The sequence below is a fragment of the Macrosteles quadrilineatus genome, unplaced genomic scaffold, assembly GCF_028750875.1.
Source record: "Macrosteles quadrilineatus isolate MER2022 unplaced genomic scaffold, UCM_ALF_1.0 Scaffold_5__1_contigs__length_97177068, whole genome shotgun sequence".
Taxonomy (NCBI): Eukaryota; Metazoa; Arthropoda; class Insecta; order Hemiptera; family Cicadellidae; genus Macrosteles; species Macrosteles quadrilineatus.
Genome location: NW_026542598.1, coordinates 42,731,892 through 42,748,103, shown reverse-complemented (window position 1 = coordinate 42,748,103; position 16,212 = coordinate 42,731,892). Strand labels below are relative to the sequence as shown.

At 33.0% G+C, this 16,212-nt stretch overlaps 1 protein-coding gene across 1 annotated transcript; it reads left to right on the top strand.

The window, feature by feature from the left end:
* The first annotated feature begins 2,349 nt into the window (after window positions 1-2,349).
* Window positions 2,350-15,996, top strand: LOC128995882 (uncharacterized). Its single transcript, XM_054420915.1, has 4 exons — window positions 2,350-2,450; window positions 4,946-5,138; window positions 10,373-10,615; window positions 15,758-15,996. Exons 2-4 carry the CDS (start codon window positions 4,959-4,961, stop codon window positions 15,929-15,931), a joined length of 597 nt encoding a protein of 198 aa, XP_054276890.1. The 5' UTR covers window positions 2,350-2,450; window positions 4,946-4,958; the 3' UTR covers window positions 15,932-15,996.
* Window positions 15,997-16,212: the final 216 nt, after the last annotated feature.

The following is a 16,212-nucleotide window of genomic DNA, read 5'->3' as shown; positions in this document are numbered from 1 at the left end:
TAATTTCCAAATCCGATGCCATTGGTGTAGCTATTAGACAATGAGGCTGTCCTGGTGTCCGGGTTTAAATCCCAGTAATCACCATCGAACATTTACTAAAGAATACTTTGTTTACCTGGTGTGTTGGAGCATAACTTGAGATATCGAATTCCACTTTCCAGTGAACGTTATGAATCGATAGAGGAGATCTGCCTCAATAAAAGAAATCTACCGTCACGAAACGTACAAATATTTTTACATGGATCAACGTAAACTTTGCATCTAAACGTTTTAAATAGGCAACTTCAACATATTTTAGAGATGCTTCGAAAAACGACGGCTTAAGATGTAAGAATACTTCTAATGCTGAGCTTTAGACGAGTAGAATGAGTTGAGCTTTGACTTTTCTCATTTTAATACTTTGCAAGCTGTAAACTAGGATTTATTGCTTACTACATGTTAGTTCTTTGTAATGAAGAACTTGTTTTCAAAGTCCTAAAGATCAGCAAAAGACTCCTAGCATTGCACTGATGCAGAACACATTACGACGGCAGATCTAAATTAGCTTATAAGTACGATATGGTTAATTGAAACTTAAATTGTAATATCGCAAGCTGTTTATGATTGGTTTTCTAGTGCAAAGTTGAAGAACTAATGTTTATTGATAGTATTAAAATGGTGTAAATACCTGCTTCGTGGTAATCCTAATGTTGCTAGTGTCGCAACTAGTTTCGACTTTTTACAAAGTCATCTTCAGGCGAAGGCGTCAAGGATGTCAAATGGTGGTCACTTCATATGAAGGTCGTCATTACATAAAAACACGAACACGAACACGGACATTAACACGTAAAAACGGTACATTTAACACGATTAAACGAACAACGGTAACTGTAAAGGAATGATGTGACACGACCGGGATGGATGCAAGGTCTAGAGAGTCTAGTCTAGACCTTGCATCCATCCCGGTCGTGTCACATCATTCCTTTACAGTTACCGTTGTTCGTTTAATCGTGTTAAATGTACCGTTTTTACGTGTTAATGTCCGTGTCCGTGTTCGTGTTTTTATGTAATGACGACCTTCATACGAAGTGACCACCATTTGACATCCTTGACGCCTTCGCCTGAAGATGACTTTGTAAAAAGTCGAAACTAGTTGCGACACTAGCAACATTAGGATTACCACGAAGCAGGTATTTACACCATTTTAATATATTCAACGTAATCCGGAGGCTAAATTCTAAAATGAAATTTATTGATAGGTTTAAATTTACTTAGTAAAACATTGAAAAAATAACACTACTATAGTGTTATATATTCAATGGTTAAAGACAAAAACTGGGACAGGAAAATAAACAGAACCCAAATTTAGTTTCACCTTCACACAATTATTTTAACCTTCAGTTTGTCGAGACTAAACCTGTTTCTTTAACCTATGGTTTGTTGTGTATTTTCAATATCAGTAGATGGATGATTGTTATGTGTCGGTAATTGATACACAATGCTACATGTTTTTGGTAGAAATAAAGTGTAAAGCTGTTCAAATTTCCAGTGTGTAATAGTTAGTTATAGTAGGTAGTTATTTTCACTTAACATTCACTGATTGATGGTTGCATGTTTTCGTTTGTAATTTTGAAAATATTGGTTTGGGTTTTAAAAGGTTTGTATCCTAGGCATACATGACATGCTCTTCCAGAAAATTACCTCACCATTTAATCAATCATCATTTCATCATTTGATCATTTCAGTCGCGGTGAAAGAGGAAGCCAATTCAGGAAATGATACGAAGTTTGCAGATTGCCATGACACAAAACTGATACGAAGTTTGCAGATTGCCATGACACAAAACTTATGTGAAAGGCAGTTTGATTTTCAGAAAAGGTAATTAAGCAACACAAACTATCGCTTATTAGAGTATAATGCCAAATACAGTACAGCGGTCCCAATCTAAAACCATCAAAAGGCCAGTGAATTGTCTAGGGATTAATTCGGAAACCTACTGTTTACTAGACGAGCACTATTAAAGAGTGTGCGTTTTTAGGATATGTTATGAATAATCTAACGGTATCTAAGTTGTAAAGATCGGTTTGAAAACAACCAAGATATAACAATTTATGAGACACCGTGTTTATGAATGTTATGATGTTTTAATTTTTTCCCCAGATGTTAACATTAGACTTATGGGACTAGGATTCAAGATGGCTACCACTGATGACGACTCTGAACACTTGTATGCATAATGATGACTATGACAAATCGATACTCAATCGAAAAACTGTCAAACTATCCAAATTATAAAATATTTGATGGGTTTAACCATCGATAAACGCGCGAGCAAGTGTAACTAAGTCGTCCATCACTTATAAAGTGACAATTTAATAACTACACTAGCAACTTTTGAACATGGCGACAATTGTTGTCGACTGAGCAGCGTTCATAACATCGTCAACACTGAAACTGTCTGCTAACTCAAGGTAAGCTGGCATCCTTTGTAGAATTTGTCCTTATTTATGGTTTTAAAATTTTGTAAACTGATAACTCTATTATTCTGTTGACGATATACTTTTCAAATAAAATATAAGAACCGCAACAAAGATGTAATTGTTAGTAATTATTAAAGATGTAAAGATGTAGTAAAGATGTAAAGATGTAGTAAATATGTAATTGTTTTTTGTAAGTCTAACACAATAATTGTAGCTTAACACAAGGATCATACACATAGTTATAAGTACTTGTAAAATGATTCAAATTGAAAAAAGTGTAACATTTGAGGACTTAATTACTGTACAAGTATGTGTGGAATGATTTATAACTTTTAACCAAAATTTAGTTTGTCACATACTAATATTACATTGTTGATTTAATTGAGTTTTATAGTCTTGATTTAACTCTCAAAATATTTAAGTTTGGTTATAGGCCTAATTAATTGAAAAATAACCTTATAAGCATTGAGCATCTCAAAGCTAATTTTATTAAAATGAAATATCTTGAACAAATATTACATTTCTTGAATGAAATGTTTTATCTTACTAATATTATAAATGTGAAAGTTTATGTGTTTGAAGTTCAATCACGCATAAACCACTGGACGGATTGGGATGAAATTTGGCATGATGATAGCTTACATTCCCGATTAATATATAGGCATATTCATTCTTATCTCAAAAATCCTTTCGGGCTCCGCCCCAGTGGCTCTGTAATTCCCCATGTAAACCTTATGAGTATTCATATTTAAAGGGAATTAAAGAATTTAGTCAGCTGTTTCAACTAAAAAAGTTGGTTCATGATATGGAAAAGCATTAAAAAGTTATAAGATTTACCAACAGGGTGCAGCACTTTTTTTTGCATTTATGAAAACAGCTAATTTGAACTAAGCAGCAACAAAAAATTGTGATTCGCAATGAGAACCTGTCAAAGTAGGATATTTTACAGTTATGTTTATGTTTTTCATTTCATGAATAATTTGTGATATTTTGCGAATTGTTGATAATTTATTTTTCTCTATTGTTTAGGTGAAGTGGTAGAACATTATGGCTATGGTAGATGTGTAATACGATAGAATACTGTAAATTTAAAAAAGCAAATTTTATCAAACTGTGTCCTCCCTTATTGCAAATGCAAAGCTTGAGTATAACTGCAATAAGCATTTTATACTTATATTCCAACCCCGTACGAAGGACGGGTACTCTGCTACTTTATCAATATACATTTTCTGTTTTAGTTGTTTCCAGAGAATGCAGTTGGCTGAATAAGCTGATACTTTTTAACAAGACCTAACAATAGCCTAAATATTTGTTTCTTAGAATTGTTTTTTTTTTTTTTGAAATTTTATTGTATTTATTCACGAAGAGGGTTATTTCAAATTTATTAAAAGTTATTATACTGTATTCCAATCGTGTTTAAAAAAAATCTTGTTGGAAACATTTGCTTGTAATTTGTCAGCCAGGTGAAAACAACGGTATTTATATTTTTTCCTATAATATAGGAAATTTGTTTAATCTTTTTACAATCGTTTTACTGTAAAAATTGAATTTTACTGTACAATTATTTTAAACATTATCCAGTTAAGGACGAGATAAACATATATTAAATTTAATAGTATTCTATGTCAAAATATATAATTTAAGATATTGCTAATTTTTATCACAGTTATTCTATTATTTATGTATGTTATGAAAGAGCCAATAAATGATATCAAATATATCCTTTGTACATTGAAGAAATAAATCAAGTGTGTGTGTAGGCTAGTTGTGTTTGACTTACAAAAATCTATCTTAATTTCTTGTAGTTCCTGTTAACAGTGTTTCGTTGCGAATACTTCGTGCTAAAATACTGCGTAAAATTTGATTAAAATTTCAGCCTGGTAACAACAAATTTTTAAGTGTAACTCTAAACACTAGGGTTTCGATCAATAACCAGTACTTTGTATATTATTTGTTTTTTTCTTAAGCGAAGATTTCATTACAAAAATTAAAATTATTACTGTATATTGATGCAGTAGCTACGAATAATTAGAACTATTTAAATGGTATAGATGTATAAATATCGGGAAGTTAAAACTTTTATTTTTAGAGGGGGTTTTTCAGAACCTAGAATTGTTTTAATGTTTTAGTAAAACATAGAGTAGTGGGAAGTTAGACAGTATATTTTTATATAAAAATGCGTGGAATTCAAATCTGGAAGAATTAAAAACGGACATTTTAATTTTTGTACTTTTGTAATTGTTTGGATCTAGTTTCTATCTGTGAGCCCCGTATGGAAAGAAAGACTATAATTAAGTTTAGTAGTGACTTAGCGATCAAAGATAAACTAAATTATATAATTAGTCGTGAATACGAAATGAGTATATTATAGGTTTGAATGATTATGAAATAACTCACTATAACATGTCAAAGTACCAGCTCCTTTAGAAATGTATAACCTAAACTGAAAGTTAATGATAGAAGAATAATATTGTGAATTTGTTCAGTTTGTTGGCGAAAATGAAAATGGTGTACAACACCTTAATGGTCGTCCTCTTCGTATTCGCCGTACAAAATATTTCTGTTTTGATGGCGGAGGGTGCAAAAAATGTTGATGAACCAAAAGAACAAAAGGGAGGAGTGGGAAAACCAAAAGATGGAAAGGCCGAAGAAGAAGAGGAGGATCCTATCGAATTCGCGGTAAAAACAAATCCTTTATCAGTAATAACAAAAGCTTAGCCACCGATATTATTGGATTGTAAATGTGTAGATAATATGAATATGAAGGTTTTTTTTTACTGACTAAGATAAAAAATCTTTAAATACCTGCTATCAAGCAATCCATTCATATAGCAAATGCAGCTAGTTTCAGCTCCTATGTGGATCCATAATCAGTACAAGGACTTTTGAGTCCGGGCTCAAAGTCGTCCATTGAGCTAGACTCCGTTAGCTTCGCCTTTTATCACACTGTAATTGATAAGTTACTGTTAATGTTTCGTATCCGAGTTTATGTCGTATTAAAATATTTATTTTGTTAAACGTAACGCTCTTCATATGAAGAAAGAAACCGAGGGGGTCGCCGGAATTCTACCCCCGGATATTTACCCCCATGAAAAAACGACTACGTCATTTTGACGTCACGATGGGCGGGGCCTATACACGGTCGAGAAACTGCCCGCGACTGGAAATCTACCCCCGGAAATCCACCCCCCGTGGTCAGCTCTGCCACGTATCGGCCAATATTCATTGTTGTAATTGATTTTATTAATTGTTTTGTGTAAATCAACGGCTCTTCGGTTAATCATTACCCTCTAATATCTAGTATTAAGCATGTGATATGTCATTGTATTGTTTAACATTATCTTCTTCCTAATGAAATAAGCTGTAACAGCCATTTTTCACCCGAACTACTTCACCGATTTTTATGGTTGAGGTTAAATTTTAAATCTTAAGATCCAGCGCAACGCAAAATGGTAATTAAAACGATGTTTTGATAAAGGGCTTCAAAAGTTTGACCCTTAAACATTTGATTTATTTCCAGACAGTGATTTTAATGGTTGACCAACTTTCACATACAGTAACAGCTACTCTGTAGCCTTTCCCGGGAGACGCAAGTGTTCAAATAGTTTCAACCCCCGGCATTCCGAAACGGACCTGATAGCATTTCCCGTTCTTCCTCGGATTGTTGTTGATAGGTTTATGAAAGTATTCTAATTTTCTTAAGGGTGTGTCTGTCTACCTGATTGGCACAACATGTTCTTCATACTAGTGAATGCCCTTTTCTACGAGTTTTTTCTCAGAAGTTTTAATATTAAGAACCCCCTTTTCTGCGACAAATACTTCAAATATTTTTAAACTATTACAGTTTGGATATTTATCCAAATAAATTTCATTTTTTAACGTGCGCCTAAGGCCCCGGCCACACGAGGCGGTTTAACCGCGCGAAGTTAAGCCGCGCGAAGTTAAGGGGTTCGACAAAACATTGAATCAAATTAGAGTGGCCACACGAGGCGAAGTTTAGCCGCATGTACGGTTGAGCCACGCCATGTCGTCCCTCGACCGCGCGAAGTTAAGCCGCGTTGGAGGGGATGACACATGCAGTCTTATGAGAGTGGCCACACGATACGGTTCGACCGTGCGGCAGCCGCGTTGTTGGAGATATTCTTCGGACATTTCCAGTGGTTTTTGAGTTTGTTTCGTGTGTTTTTTACCGGTTGTGTGGTGTTCAAACAATGTTTGATACATACAAACTCCGAACTATGGTTTCGCATGTGCTCGTAAAAGGTTTGGTACACAAAAAATGGTTTTCCGTTATGAAGGGATGGACCTAATGATTTCGGTTAACATTTGGTTCCAGATCACCACACGCTTCTAATGCACAAACTAACATTAGTGTTTCGTTAATGACTACTAAAAAGAGTGAACTGAACTATGTTTTAATAGAGTACTGATACTGGGAAAACCCAACAGGAAGCGGTTTATCCGCCCCGTGTGGCCAGGCACTTCGCGCGAAGATGCCGCGCGGCTTAAATTCGCCTCGTGTGGCCGGGGCCTAAAATAAATGTACGTACTTTAAATTTTATACCATAATCATAAAAAAGATCATAATTCTGAGCAATGTACAGACAAAACTCTAATTTTATTTTAAATAGACTCGTAAAACCAAAAGTAACGATCGGCTAATGTTAAAAATACCTTCCCTATCCCGAAGTGTACCATTTAACGGACTTCCCCACTACCAACAAAAGGAGGAGGTTCTCAATTTGTCTGTGGCGATGTTTTTTTTCTATGTATGTTCACCAATTTCTCTGTAATTCTTTTACCGATCAGCGTGGTTCTACCACCAAAATAACCAGGAGAGTTTCTATTTGGTACCATATATAGTATTATGTTTAAGAAAAATATTTGTTTGGTGAAAAATGCTGAAAACCTCAAATATTCAACATTTATTTTGTTTATATTTTTGCAGAGAAGGAAATAAATAATAATAACATTCCTACAGCTGTTAGTTAAAACCATTTAAATGAAGCTACAGACAGTTTCTTCATGAAACAGTTGCTTCATATTGATTACTTAACTATTTCTTGCCATGGAGCCTAAATTAGTTACATTGAAAAAATGCATTTTGTTTTGGTTACTATAAAAAGGATTTTTCAACGTTTGACCTGATTTGTGTATGATTCTGTTTTGAGTATTGAATGTTTTGACTTATAAAAACATAGTGAATAGCTGTATGATATTGACAATTTAAGGTGTATTGTGAAAACCAAAGCATTCGTAAGAGGTCCAAATATAAATTAGATGCAACTATTTCTTAAACGACATAAGAGGTGTTATATTGAATAATCGTCAATTCTTAAAAGTGTTAAATATTTTAATTACTAAAAATGCATTTGAAGGTGTGGAAGGTTTATTAATATTCTTCACTGTCAATAATATTATGCCTGCTTCGGAAATGGGAAGCTGATTTGTAATTTTGACTACATATTGAGCAAACAAAACCACCTACCCCTTACACCACTTTTAGCTGAACCAATCATATTCGTATTTTTCAAAGGTAAAAATATGTACGTGATAACAACCAATTTTCTACTTTTAAGAGATTTTTTAGTGCTGGTGGCTGAGGAATAACATTCTTATTGTTACAAAAGGCTTGGGACCTTACTGTATTTCGTTTTATAATGTAGAAGTACACCAATTGCAGGAAACGATGATGTCTGGCATTTCAATGTCTCTAGGAAAGACATATAGTTTTTCATTAGGTCTAAAGTAATGGACAATTCATTTTTTTTATCCTAAAATGTTAATGTTTAATACCCACTGATTGTGTAACCTGAACAGGTGACTCAAGCAGTTTAAAAATAATGATTGTTCTGTGGCACTTTTGATTGTTTCAAAAAGTTTTGCTTATCAAAAAACTTCAAGTAATTAATGTATAACAAATTATACAGTCACTAAAAATCATGAAATAATATATTTTTGTAAAAAAATACAACCGACTTCAAATGCTCTAAAAAGAATTAAATAATTTCAATAAAGTAAACTTTTGTATCAGTCAAGTATTTCAAGTATTCAGCGCGGCTCTAACTGCAAAAATATGGATAAAATAAAAGATATTGAGAGTGTATTTTGAAAATCAATAAATTGTCGCTGGATAACATAAATATATCAAAAAATATACTGAACTGTTTTGTTTATATATATCAAAGGAAGTATTTTCTTGTATTTTATGTTTACTTCAGAATGATTGCATAGTGAAAGTAACACACACAAATGTTCTATATAAATAGGAAAATTATTTATTTTAAAATTATGATAGGGAAAAGAAGCTAGGCCTAGTTTAAAATTAAAAAAGTTACTTTTCCAAGTTATAAATATGCAAATACATTATAATCGTTTTAAAGATACTCGTTAATACCACTATAAGATAATCACCTTTAGTTGTTATATATAGTCACCTGCAATGTGGAAATCCTCTTTAGATTTTGTATAAAAAATCATCATAGAGCCGTGCCGACTTAAAATACGTGAGCTTGACTAATACAAAAGTTTACTTTATTGAAATTATTTCATTCTTTTTAGAGCATTTGAAGTAGGTTGTATTTTTTTTACAAAAATATATTATTTACATTAACTTCATATTATCGGTTATTTCCCAACCAGCTCTGACAAATATCATAAAATATGTTTATGTTTTATTTTTTGTCAATTAAATCCTTGTGTAAACAACTAGACTTTTAGACCAATGCAAAACTCCAGATAGTGTATACTACCAAGGGATTAGGCTACTTCATATTACAAAACAAGAGGGGAATTGATAATGAAATAATTAATAAATATATTGATTAACGAAAGGCAGGCTTTTTATCAACATTTAATTGCATTGTATTTTTACCTCTAGTAATCAGAAAATAACCTCCTCCAACGATATGTATTAAATTTCACGATTTGCGCTCATGCATGCGCCGTTAGCTGTTACTGTATGTGAAAGTGAAAGTTGGTCAACCATTTAAATCATTGTCTGGAAATAAATCAAATGCTTAAGGGCCAAACTTATGAAGCCCTTTATCAAAATATTATTTTAATTACCATTTTGCGTTGCGTTGGATCTTAATATTTAAAATTACACCTCAATCATAAAAATCGGTGATGTAGTTCGGGTGAAAAAGGGCTGTTACAGCTTATTTCAGTAGGAAGATAGATAATGTTTATTAAGACAATGACATATCACATCCTTAATACTAGATATTAGAGGGTAATGATTAACCGAAGAGCCGTGTCTTTACATAAAGCAATTAATAAAATCAATTACAACAATGAATATTGGCCGATACGTGGCAGAGCTGACCACGGGGGGTAGATTTCCGGGGGTAGATGTCCGGGGGTAGATGTCCGGGGGTAGATGTCTGGGGGTAGATGTCCGGGGGTAGATTTCCAGTCGCGGGCAGTTTCTCGACCGTGTATAGGCCCCGCCCCTCGTGACGTCAAAATGACGTAGGCGTTTTTTCATGGGGGTAAATATCCGGGGGTAGAAATCCACTACCCCGCCTGATGATGGCTCCACATAGGAGCTGAAACTAGTTGCATTTGCAAAATGCATGGATTGCTTATAGCACATATATAAACATCTTTACAACTGATCTTAGTGAACAACAAAGCATCAGAGTTCATCTTATTTATCCAGAATTAGTAATTTGTTTTTAAGTTAAGTGTAGCAGAACGTATTGGTTTTGTCTCCATCTCATGAGATTGTTCCTAGACTTTCTATAGTTTTGTATTGAATGTGTCTATTTTAGTTTGATTTGACAACAATTGCTTCTACCTTTTGTGATACTACTTGCATTGACCAATGTATAACACACAGCATAAAAGTCACCACAAAAAACGCCTAAGTGATTTGACCAATAATGTTAAACTAATTCAATATGTTTTAGGAGCGGGGCATTCAGACTATAAAACAAGGATATATTGACAAAATAAAATCCACTTTTAAAAAAGATAGAATTCCGGATGCTAAAAAACTTCAGGAAGCAATATTAGGGTTCCAACTGGTTGACTATGACTTAATATTTAAAGTGGAACAAATTTGCACGACGAATGAATCATTCAGGAAAATCAAAGGCTGGGAGAATTGTGATGACGTGATTGCTGGATTAACGGATGCTACCATTGTTAAGGTAAATAGTGATATAGTGTTGTAACTAAACGTTATTACTTTGTTTATAAATACCCCCACCGCAACAAACCTGCCGACTAAGCGAATTTCCATTTGTCTGAATTGATTTTCAATTAAATCTATTTAAATAACATTAGGTTTGCTGCTACAAGGAAACTAATAAAGTGTATTTTTTAGTAAAACATTAATAGCTTAGAATAAAATAAATAAATTTGCCAAGTTTGATCAAATTATATCCATTAATAAGCAAACTAAAACACTTTACAATATTCTCCATAAGAATAAAATGGGAATTTTAAATTTACAATTTTTGGAATTTTCTCCGTTATCAATAACATAAAATACACCGCCGCAGCAAACCTGATGCAGACTAAGCGAATTTTAACTTGTCTGATTAAATTTTTACTAAAATATTTCCATAAATAAGACATATTTATACCCAAATTAAATAACATCAGATTTAACGAGTGCTTAGGTTTGCTGCTACGGGGAAGGTAAAACGTGTTTTTTTTTACGATACGTCAATATTATATGATAAAATAAAGAAATTTGCCATATTTTATCAACATATAGGTATCCATAAAGAAGTAAACTAGAACAGTTTTCATTTTCTCAATAAGAATAACATGGGAATTTAAAATTATACTTTTTTTATTTCCCCGCGACCCTTAGGCATACAACGGTTCTTCAATATACTAAATTATTTTTTTTTTACAAAATGGTTAGGAAAGAAATTCCAAAATGTTGCCGAATTTTTTTGTTTTTTAAGCTCTTTAAAAATATTTAGAGAGAAATTGGGAAATTTTGTGTTATAAGCGTAAAAAATAAGAAAAACCATTTTTTACCCCATAAAACCCCCCGTAAACCCCAGTTCCCATGGTCCGATCAGGCTGGTTCGCGAACTCATTCAAGTTTATCTCGCCTTTAAACCAAATTTAATCAAAATCGGACTTAAATTACTCAAGTTATCGTCCGGACGGACATATATATATATATATACATATAATGGTGTTTTTGGCCTCTGGGGACATCAAAATGAAAAAGTAAATCGGTCCCGGGCCTAGGTCTTACCATGAGACCTATGGTAATAGCTACTTCCCTATAGGGAATTTCACTAAAACAGGATATATTGGTTATACATTGCTGATATTTAGATAGACTAGCGAGCTTACTGTTCATGTATAGATTCTGGATGTAAAAATGTTTAAATTTAAATTTAACTAAATGTAGGAAGACAACAAAAGACGCATGTATTTCAGAGTGGTATAAGCCTATGTGTACGGTAGTAAAATAGTTCAAAGTACTGAATATTTTTAACTAAGCTTGATTTATAAGTAAACTTGCGTGTATGACTGAATGGAACTTGAATTTTTTGTCGGCGGAAAGTTGAAATGGTCAACGTTGTTGTCGTTTTTGAAGCGTATTAACTTTCAAAAATTGTATATTGATACAAAATAATTGTGATTTTAAAACATACATTTAGTCATTCAGTTAAATTCTTTGGTGCTCGATACAAAATATCGACGAGCGTGATAAAATAAAATACTCCGCCGCAGCAAACCTGCAGACTAAGCGAATTTCCATTTGCCTGATTGGATTTACACTAAAATGTCTCCCTAAAAATATAACATTTACTCCCTATTTAAACAGAATTAGTTTAACAAGTACTTAGGTTTGCTGCAACAGGGAGGGTAATGAAGTGTTTTTTGTTGTAAAATGTTAATGGTTTAGTAAGAAAGGAATGTATTTTCCAAATTTGATCAAAATATGTTCATAAACAAGCAAACTACAACAGTTGACTTATTTTCCATAAGAATATCATGGGAATTTTAAATTTACAATTTTTTGAATTTTGTGGAACCATTAGGCGCATAATAACGCTTCAATATACCCACTTATATTTTTATTTGTTTTTTAAGCCCTGCAAAATGAAAATTCTGGCAATAAATATAATTCAACTTTAATAGGGTGACATGCCCTGTGAATGGCCGCTGCCTATGAATGTCCGTTTCACTCTAAATAATCAAGAGTTTAATATAGAGTTTAATATAATAAGAGTTAAATTAATACAGGAGTGAAAAAAATTAGTTTAGAATACAGATATTACTCTATTCTTCATATTAAATCGTCAGTTGTTAATTATTTTTGTCTATTTTAATGATTTATCTTGGACATGTTTTGAATTTTCGTTTTTAGCTTCTGCCACTATAAGAACTCTACAGGCAAGGCATATTTTATTACCTTATTTTTGTGAAAAAAAGCTGTTGAAATGGTGATTTATTTGGCTAGTATTTAATATTAAGAGTGTATACTAATCTAAAACTATATGTTTTTATACGTAAGCCAGCAAATAAGTTTTTATTCTAGCGGTCATATACTGGAACAGATTTCTCGGCTAGGGTCATTTACTGGGTTTGGACTCTCAAAATGTTCAGAAATTATTAAGAAATATAATTATCGATATCAGAATAAAAGGATAATTCATTTTCTTTGCCCTAACCGGTGAATGGCCGGACTCTATCGAAGTCATCCACTTATTTTTACTAGTAAACCTTTGTCATTGAAATTGTTATTGATTGGTGTTGTATTCAGTCTAAAGTTACGATATACCCCGATCGAATATCCTCTCTGGCAAGTTAAGACGTTTTCCCATCAGCTAACTAGGCCTACCTAGGTTTCTCTTTTACATTACATATAAAATGTGATATAGTTCTGATAATGTTTTTTATATATCCTTAGGCTTTTCTTTTAAACGTTGTTAACATTTTTAAACAATATTATAAATCCCCTTTTTGTATATTACTGATTTTATAAGTGATTTACTAAACCTTCCGAAGTCGGTCATTTACTGGCATATGACTGGTCATTCACTGGCATGACATCGGTCAATTACTGGACTCATGACTTTGGTGTATAAAGAGGCAATTCTTACATACGTAATTGATCTTTTATGAACAATTTATGATATAGGGCAAACACTTAAATATCAACCAAAAAGTAGGTATAATAATATATAGCATTAATACACTAATTTGAGAGCATTATTAAGTTAACAAAAAAATTTCATCTTAACCGGTCATTCACAGGGCAAGTCACCTTAGATAAATTTTCTAAAAAGCTTATGTTGCTCCACTAAAGAATAAGACAGGGTTGGTGGTTACAGAAGCCATTAAGGCGATTCTACCAAAGGGGGTTAAACACATTTAATCTGACAATGGAAAAGAATTTTTTAATTAACATTTTTGCAAACTAAACATTAATCACTATCATGCTGGGGCTGCAATTGTGGAAAGTTTCCGGAGAACTTTAAAGAATTGGTTATATAGGGAATTTAGTACTCAGGGGAGTTATACATGGTTGGATTTACTTCAAAAGTTAATTAGAAAATATAATAATAAGGTACACAGGTCTATAGGAATGAAGCCTAACCAAGTTAGTGTTTTAGAATAGTAGGTGATAGTGTAAGGGTTTCCAAGTATAAACATGTGTTTAGTAAAGGATATAGCCTACCCTGAATTGGACAGCGGAGCTATTTACAATAGCAGAAGTTAAGAATACAAAGCCTGTGACTTATGTTTTGAAAGGTGAAAATGGCAATGTAATCAGGGAATGGTTCTATACAGAGGAGTATTTAAAGACCAGGTATAAAGACATGTATTTGGTAGAGAAGGTGATTAGGAGGAAGGGTGATTTGTTGTATGTCAAATGGCTTGGATTCCCAAGTAGCCAGAATACATGGATTTCAACAAAGGATATTGCCATTTCACCGCGTCACCGCTAGAGACGAGAAGCAAGAAGCGCGCCCGAGTTCTGGTGCAAACCTCGCACTGTCAAGTCGATGATTTTGAAAATATACGTGGGAATGGATGGGGATGTGAAATGTCTATGGAGTTGTACAATAGTATGGAACATTAATATAGGATAGTATAGGCTGTGGGCAGGATAAAAAAAAATGGCAAAAAATGCCCACCGTGTTATTTTTATGGAAAAAAACGCTCAAAGTGAGGTATCTTTGCTATATTGCCCCTACTGAGAATCAATTGAAAGAGGAGATTCTAAAGTTTTTTTTAAATATTAGTTAACGCACCCATTCCCAACCTTTTTTTCATGGCGATAGTACTGTTTAGGGGGTTGTATATAATATGGTTTATAGAATAGCCTATGTTTTACTACTAATAATTTCTTTCTCGTTGTTTTAAATATACAGGGTGTTTTTTTTTTTAACTTGCATCTTTATTTATGTAAAAACCGCAATAGATAGAAATATGCAGTTGGCGGGAATCATCTATTGACGTAGGGGGCACAATTTTTTTGAATTCAACATTACATTCACATTCCCCCCTTTCCCCCCTTGCCACCAACTTAATTTTTTTTAAATAGCAAGGTACCGCTTGTGACATATAAAATAAAAGAGCATGAAAAAAGAAAATGTTTGATGAAAAAAATTGAAAATTGGTTCATAAATTTGTGAGATATTCCCCCCTCCCCCCCCGGAACTTATTTTTTTTTTAATAGCAAGGTACCCCTTTTGACATATCAAATGAAAGTGCATGAAAAAAGAAAATTTTTGGTGAACAAAAATTTAAAATCGGCTCATGAATTTGTGAGATAATCCCCCCCCTTTTCCCCTACCCATAACTTGTTTTTTAATAGCAAGGTACCCGCCCTTGTGACATATCAAATAAAAAATAAATTTCACCAAACATTTTATTTTTTCATGCTCTTTCATTTGATATGTCACAAGGGGTACCTTGCTATAAACAAAATTAAGTTCCGGGAAGGGGGGGGGGAATATCTCGCAAATTTATGAACCGTTTTTCAATTTTTTCATCAAACATTTTCTTTTTTCATGCTCTTTCATTTGATATGTCACAAGGGGTACCTTTCTATTTAAAAAAATTAAGTTGTCGGCAGGGAGGAAAGGGGGGAATGTGAATGTAACGTAGAACTCAAAACAATTGGGCCCCCTACGTCAATAGATGATTCCCGCAAACTGCATATTTATATCTATTGCGGTTTTTTCATAAATAAAGATGCAAGTTAAAAAAAAGCACCCTGTATACACTTATATTTAATATTTACCATCTTTAATATTTTACTGTGTCTTTTTCAAACATAATGTACTACTTCTATTATTTTTCAGTACAGTGATGTACAAAACGACGTAGCAGGAGAACCGGAAGATGACTTGAAAAAACTTGAAGAACTTCTCGAAACTGAAATGAGGAACGTGCTTACAGTTGTATACACTCAGAGTTTGGGTGATCTTCACTGCCCGATGGCTAAAATTGGGAAACCCAGCAATCCAAACCCCTAAACGCCAAGGTTATGTACAACCTTAAACACTTTAAAGGTTTTTTTATGGGATGATAAATAAAGATATTTATCATATTACCTGACACATTGTATACTTTTCCCCCTTTACTAGCTCACTTTTATTTATAAAACGATAAATCCTCTTGAAAACGATAGTTTTCAAGCTTATTATCACTAAAAATTACAACGACCACTGCAGAAATACAACCAAACCTCAAAACGGGAATTCATGTTTTTATTTAGCTGTTACATTTAAAAGATAACAATAATATAAAATTATAA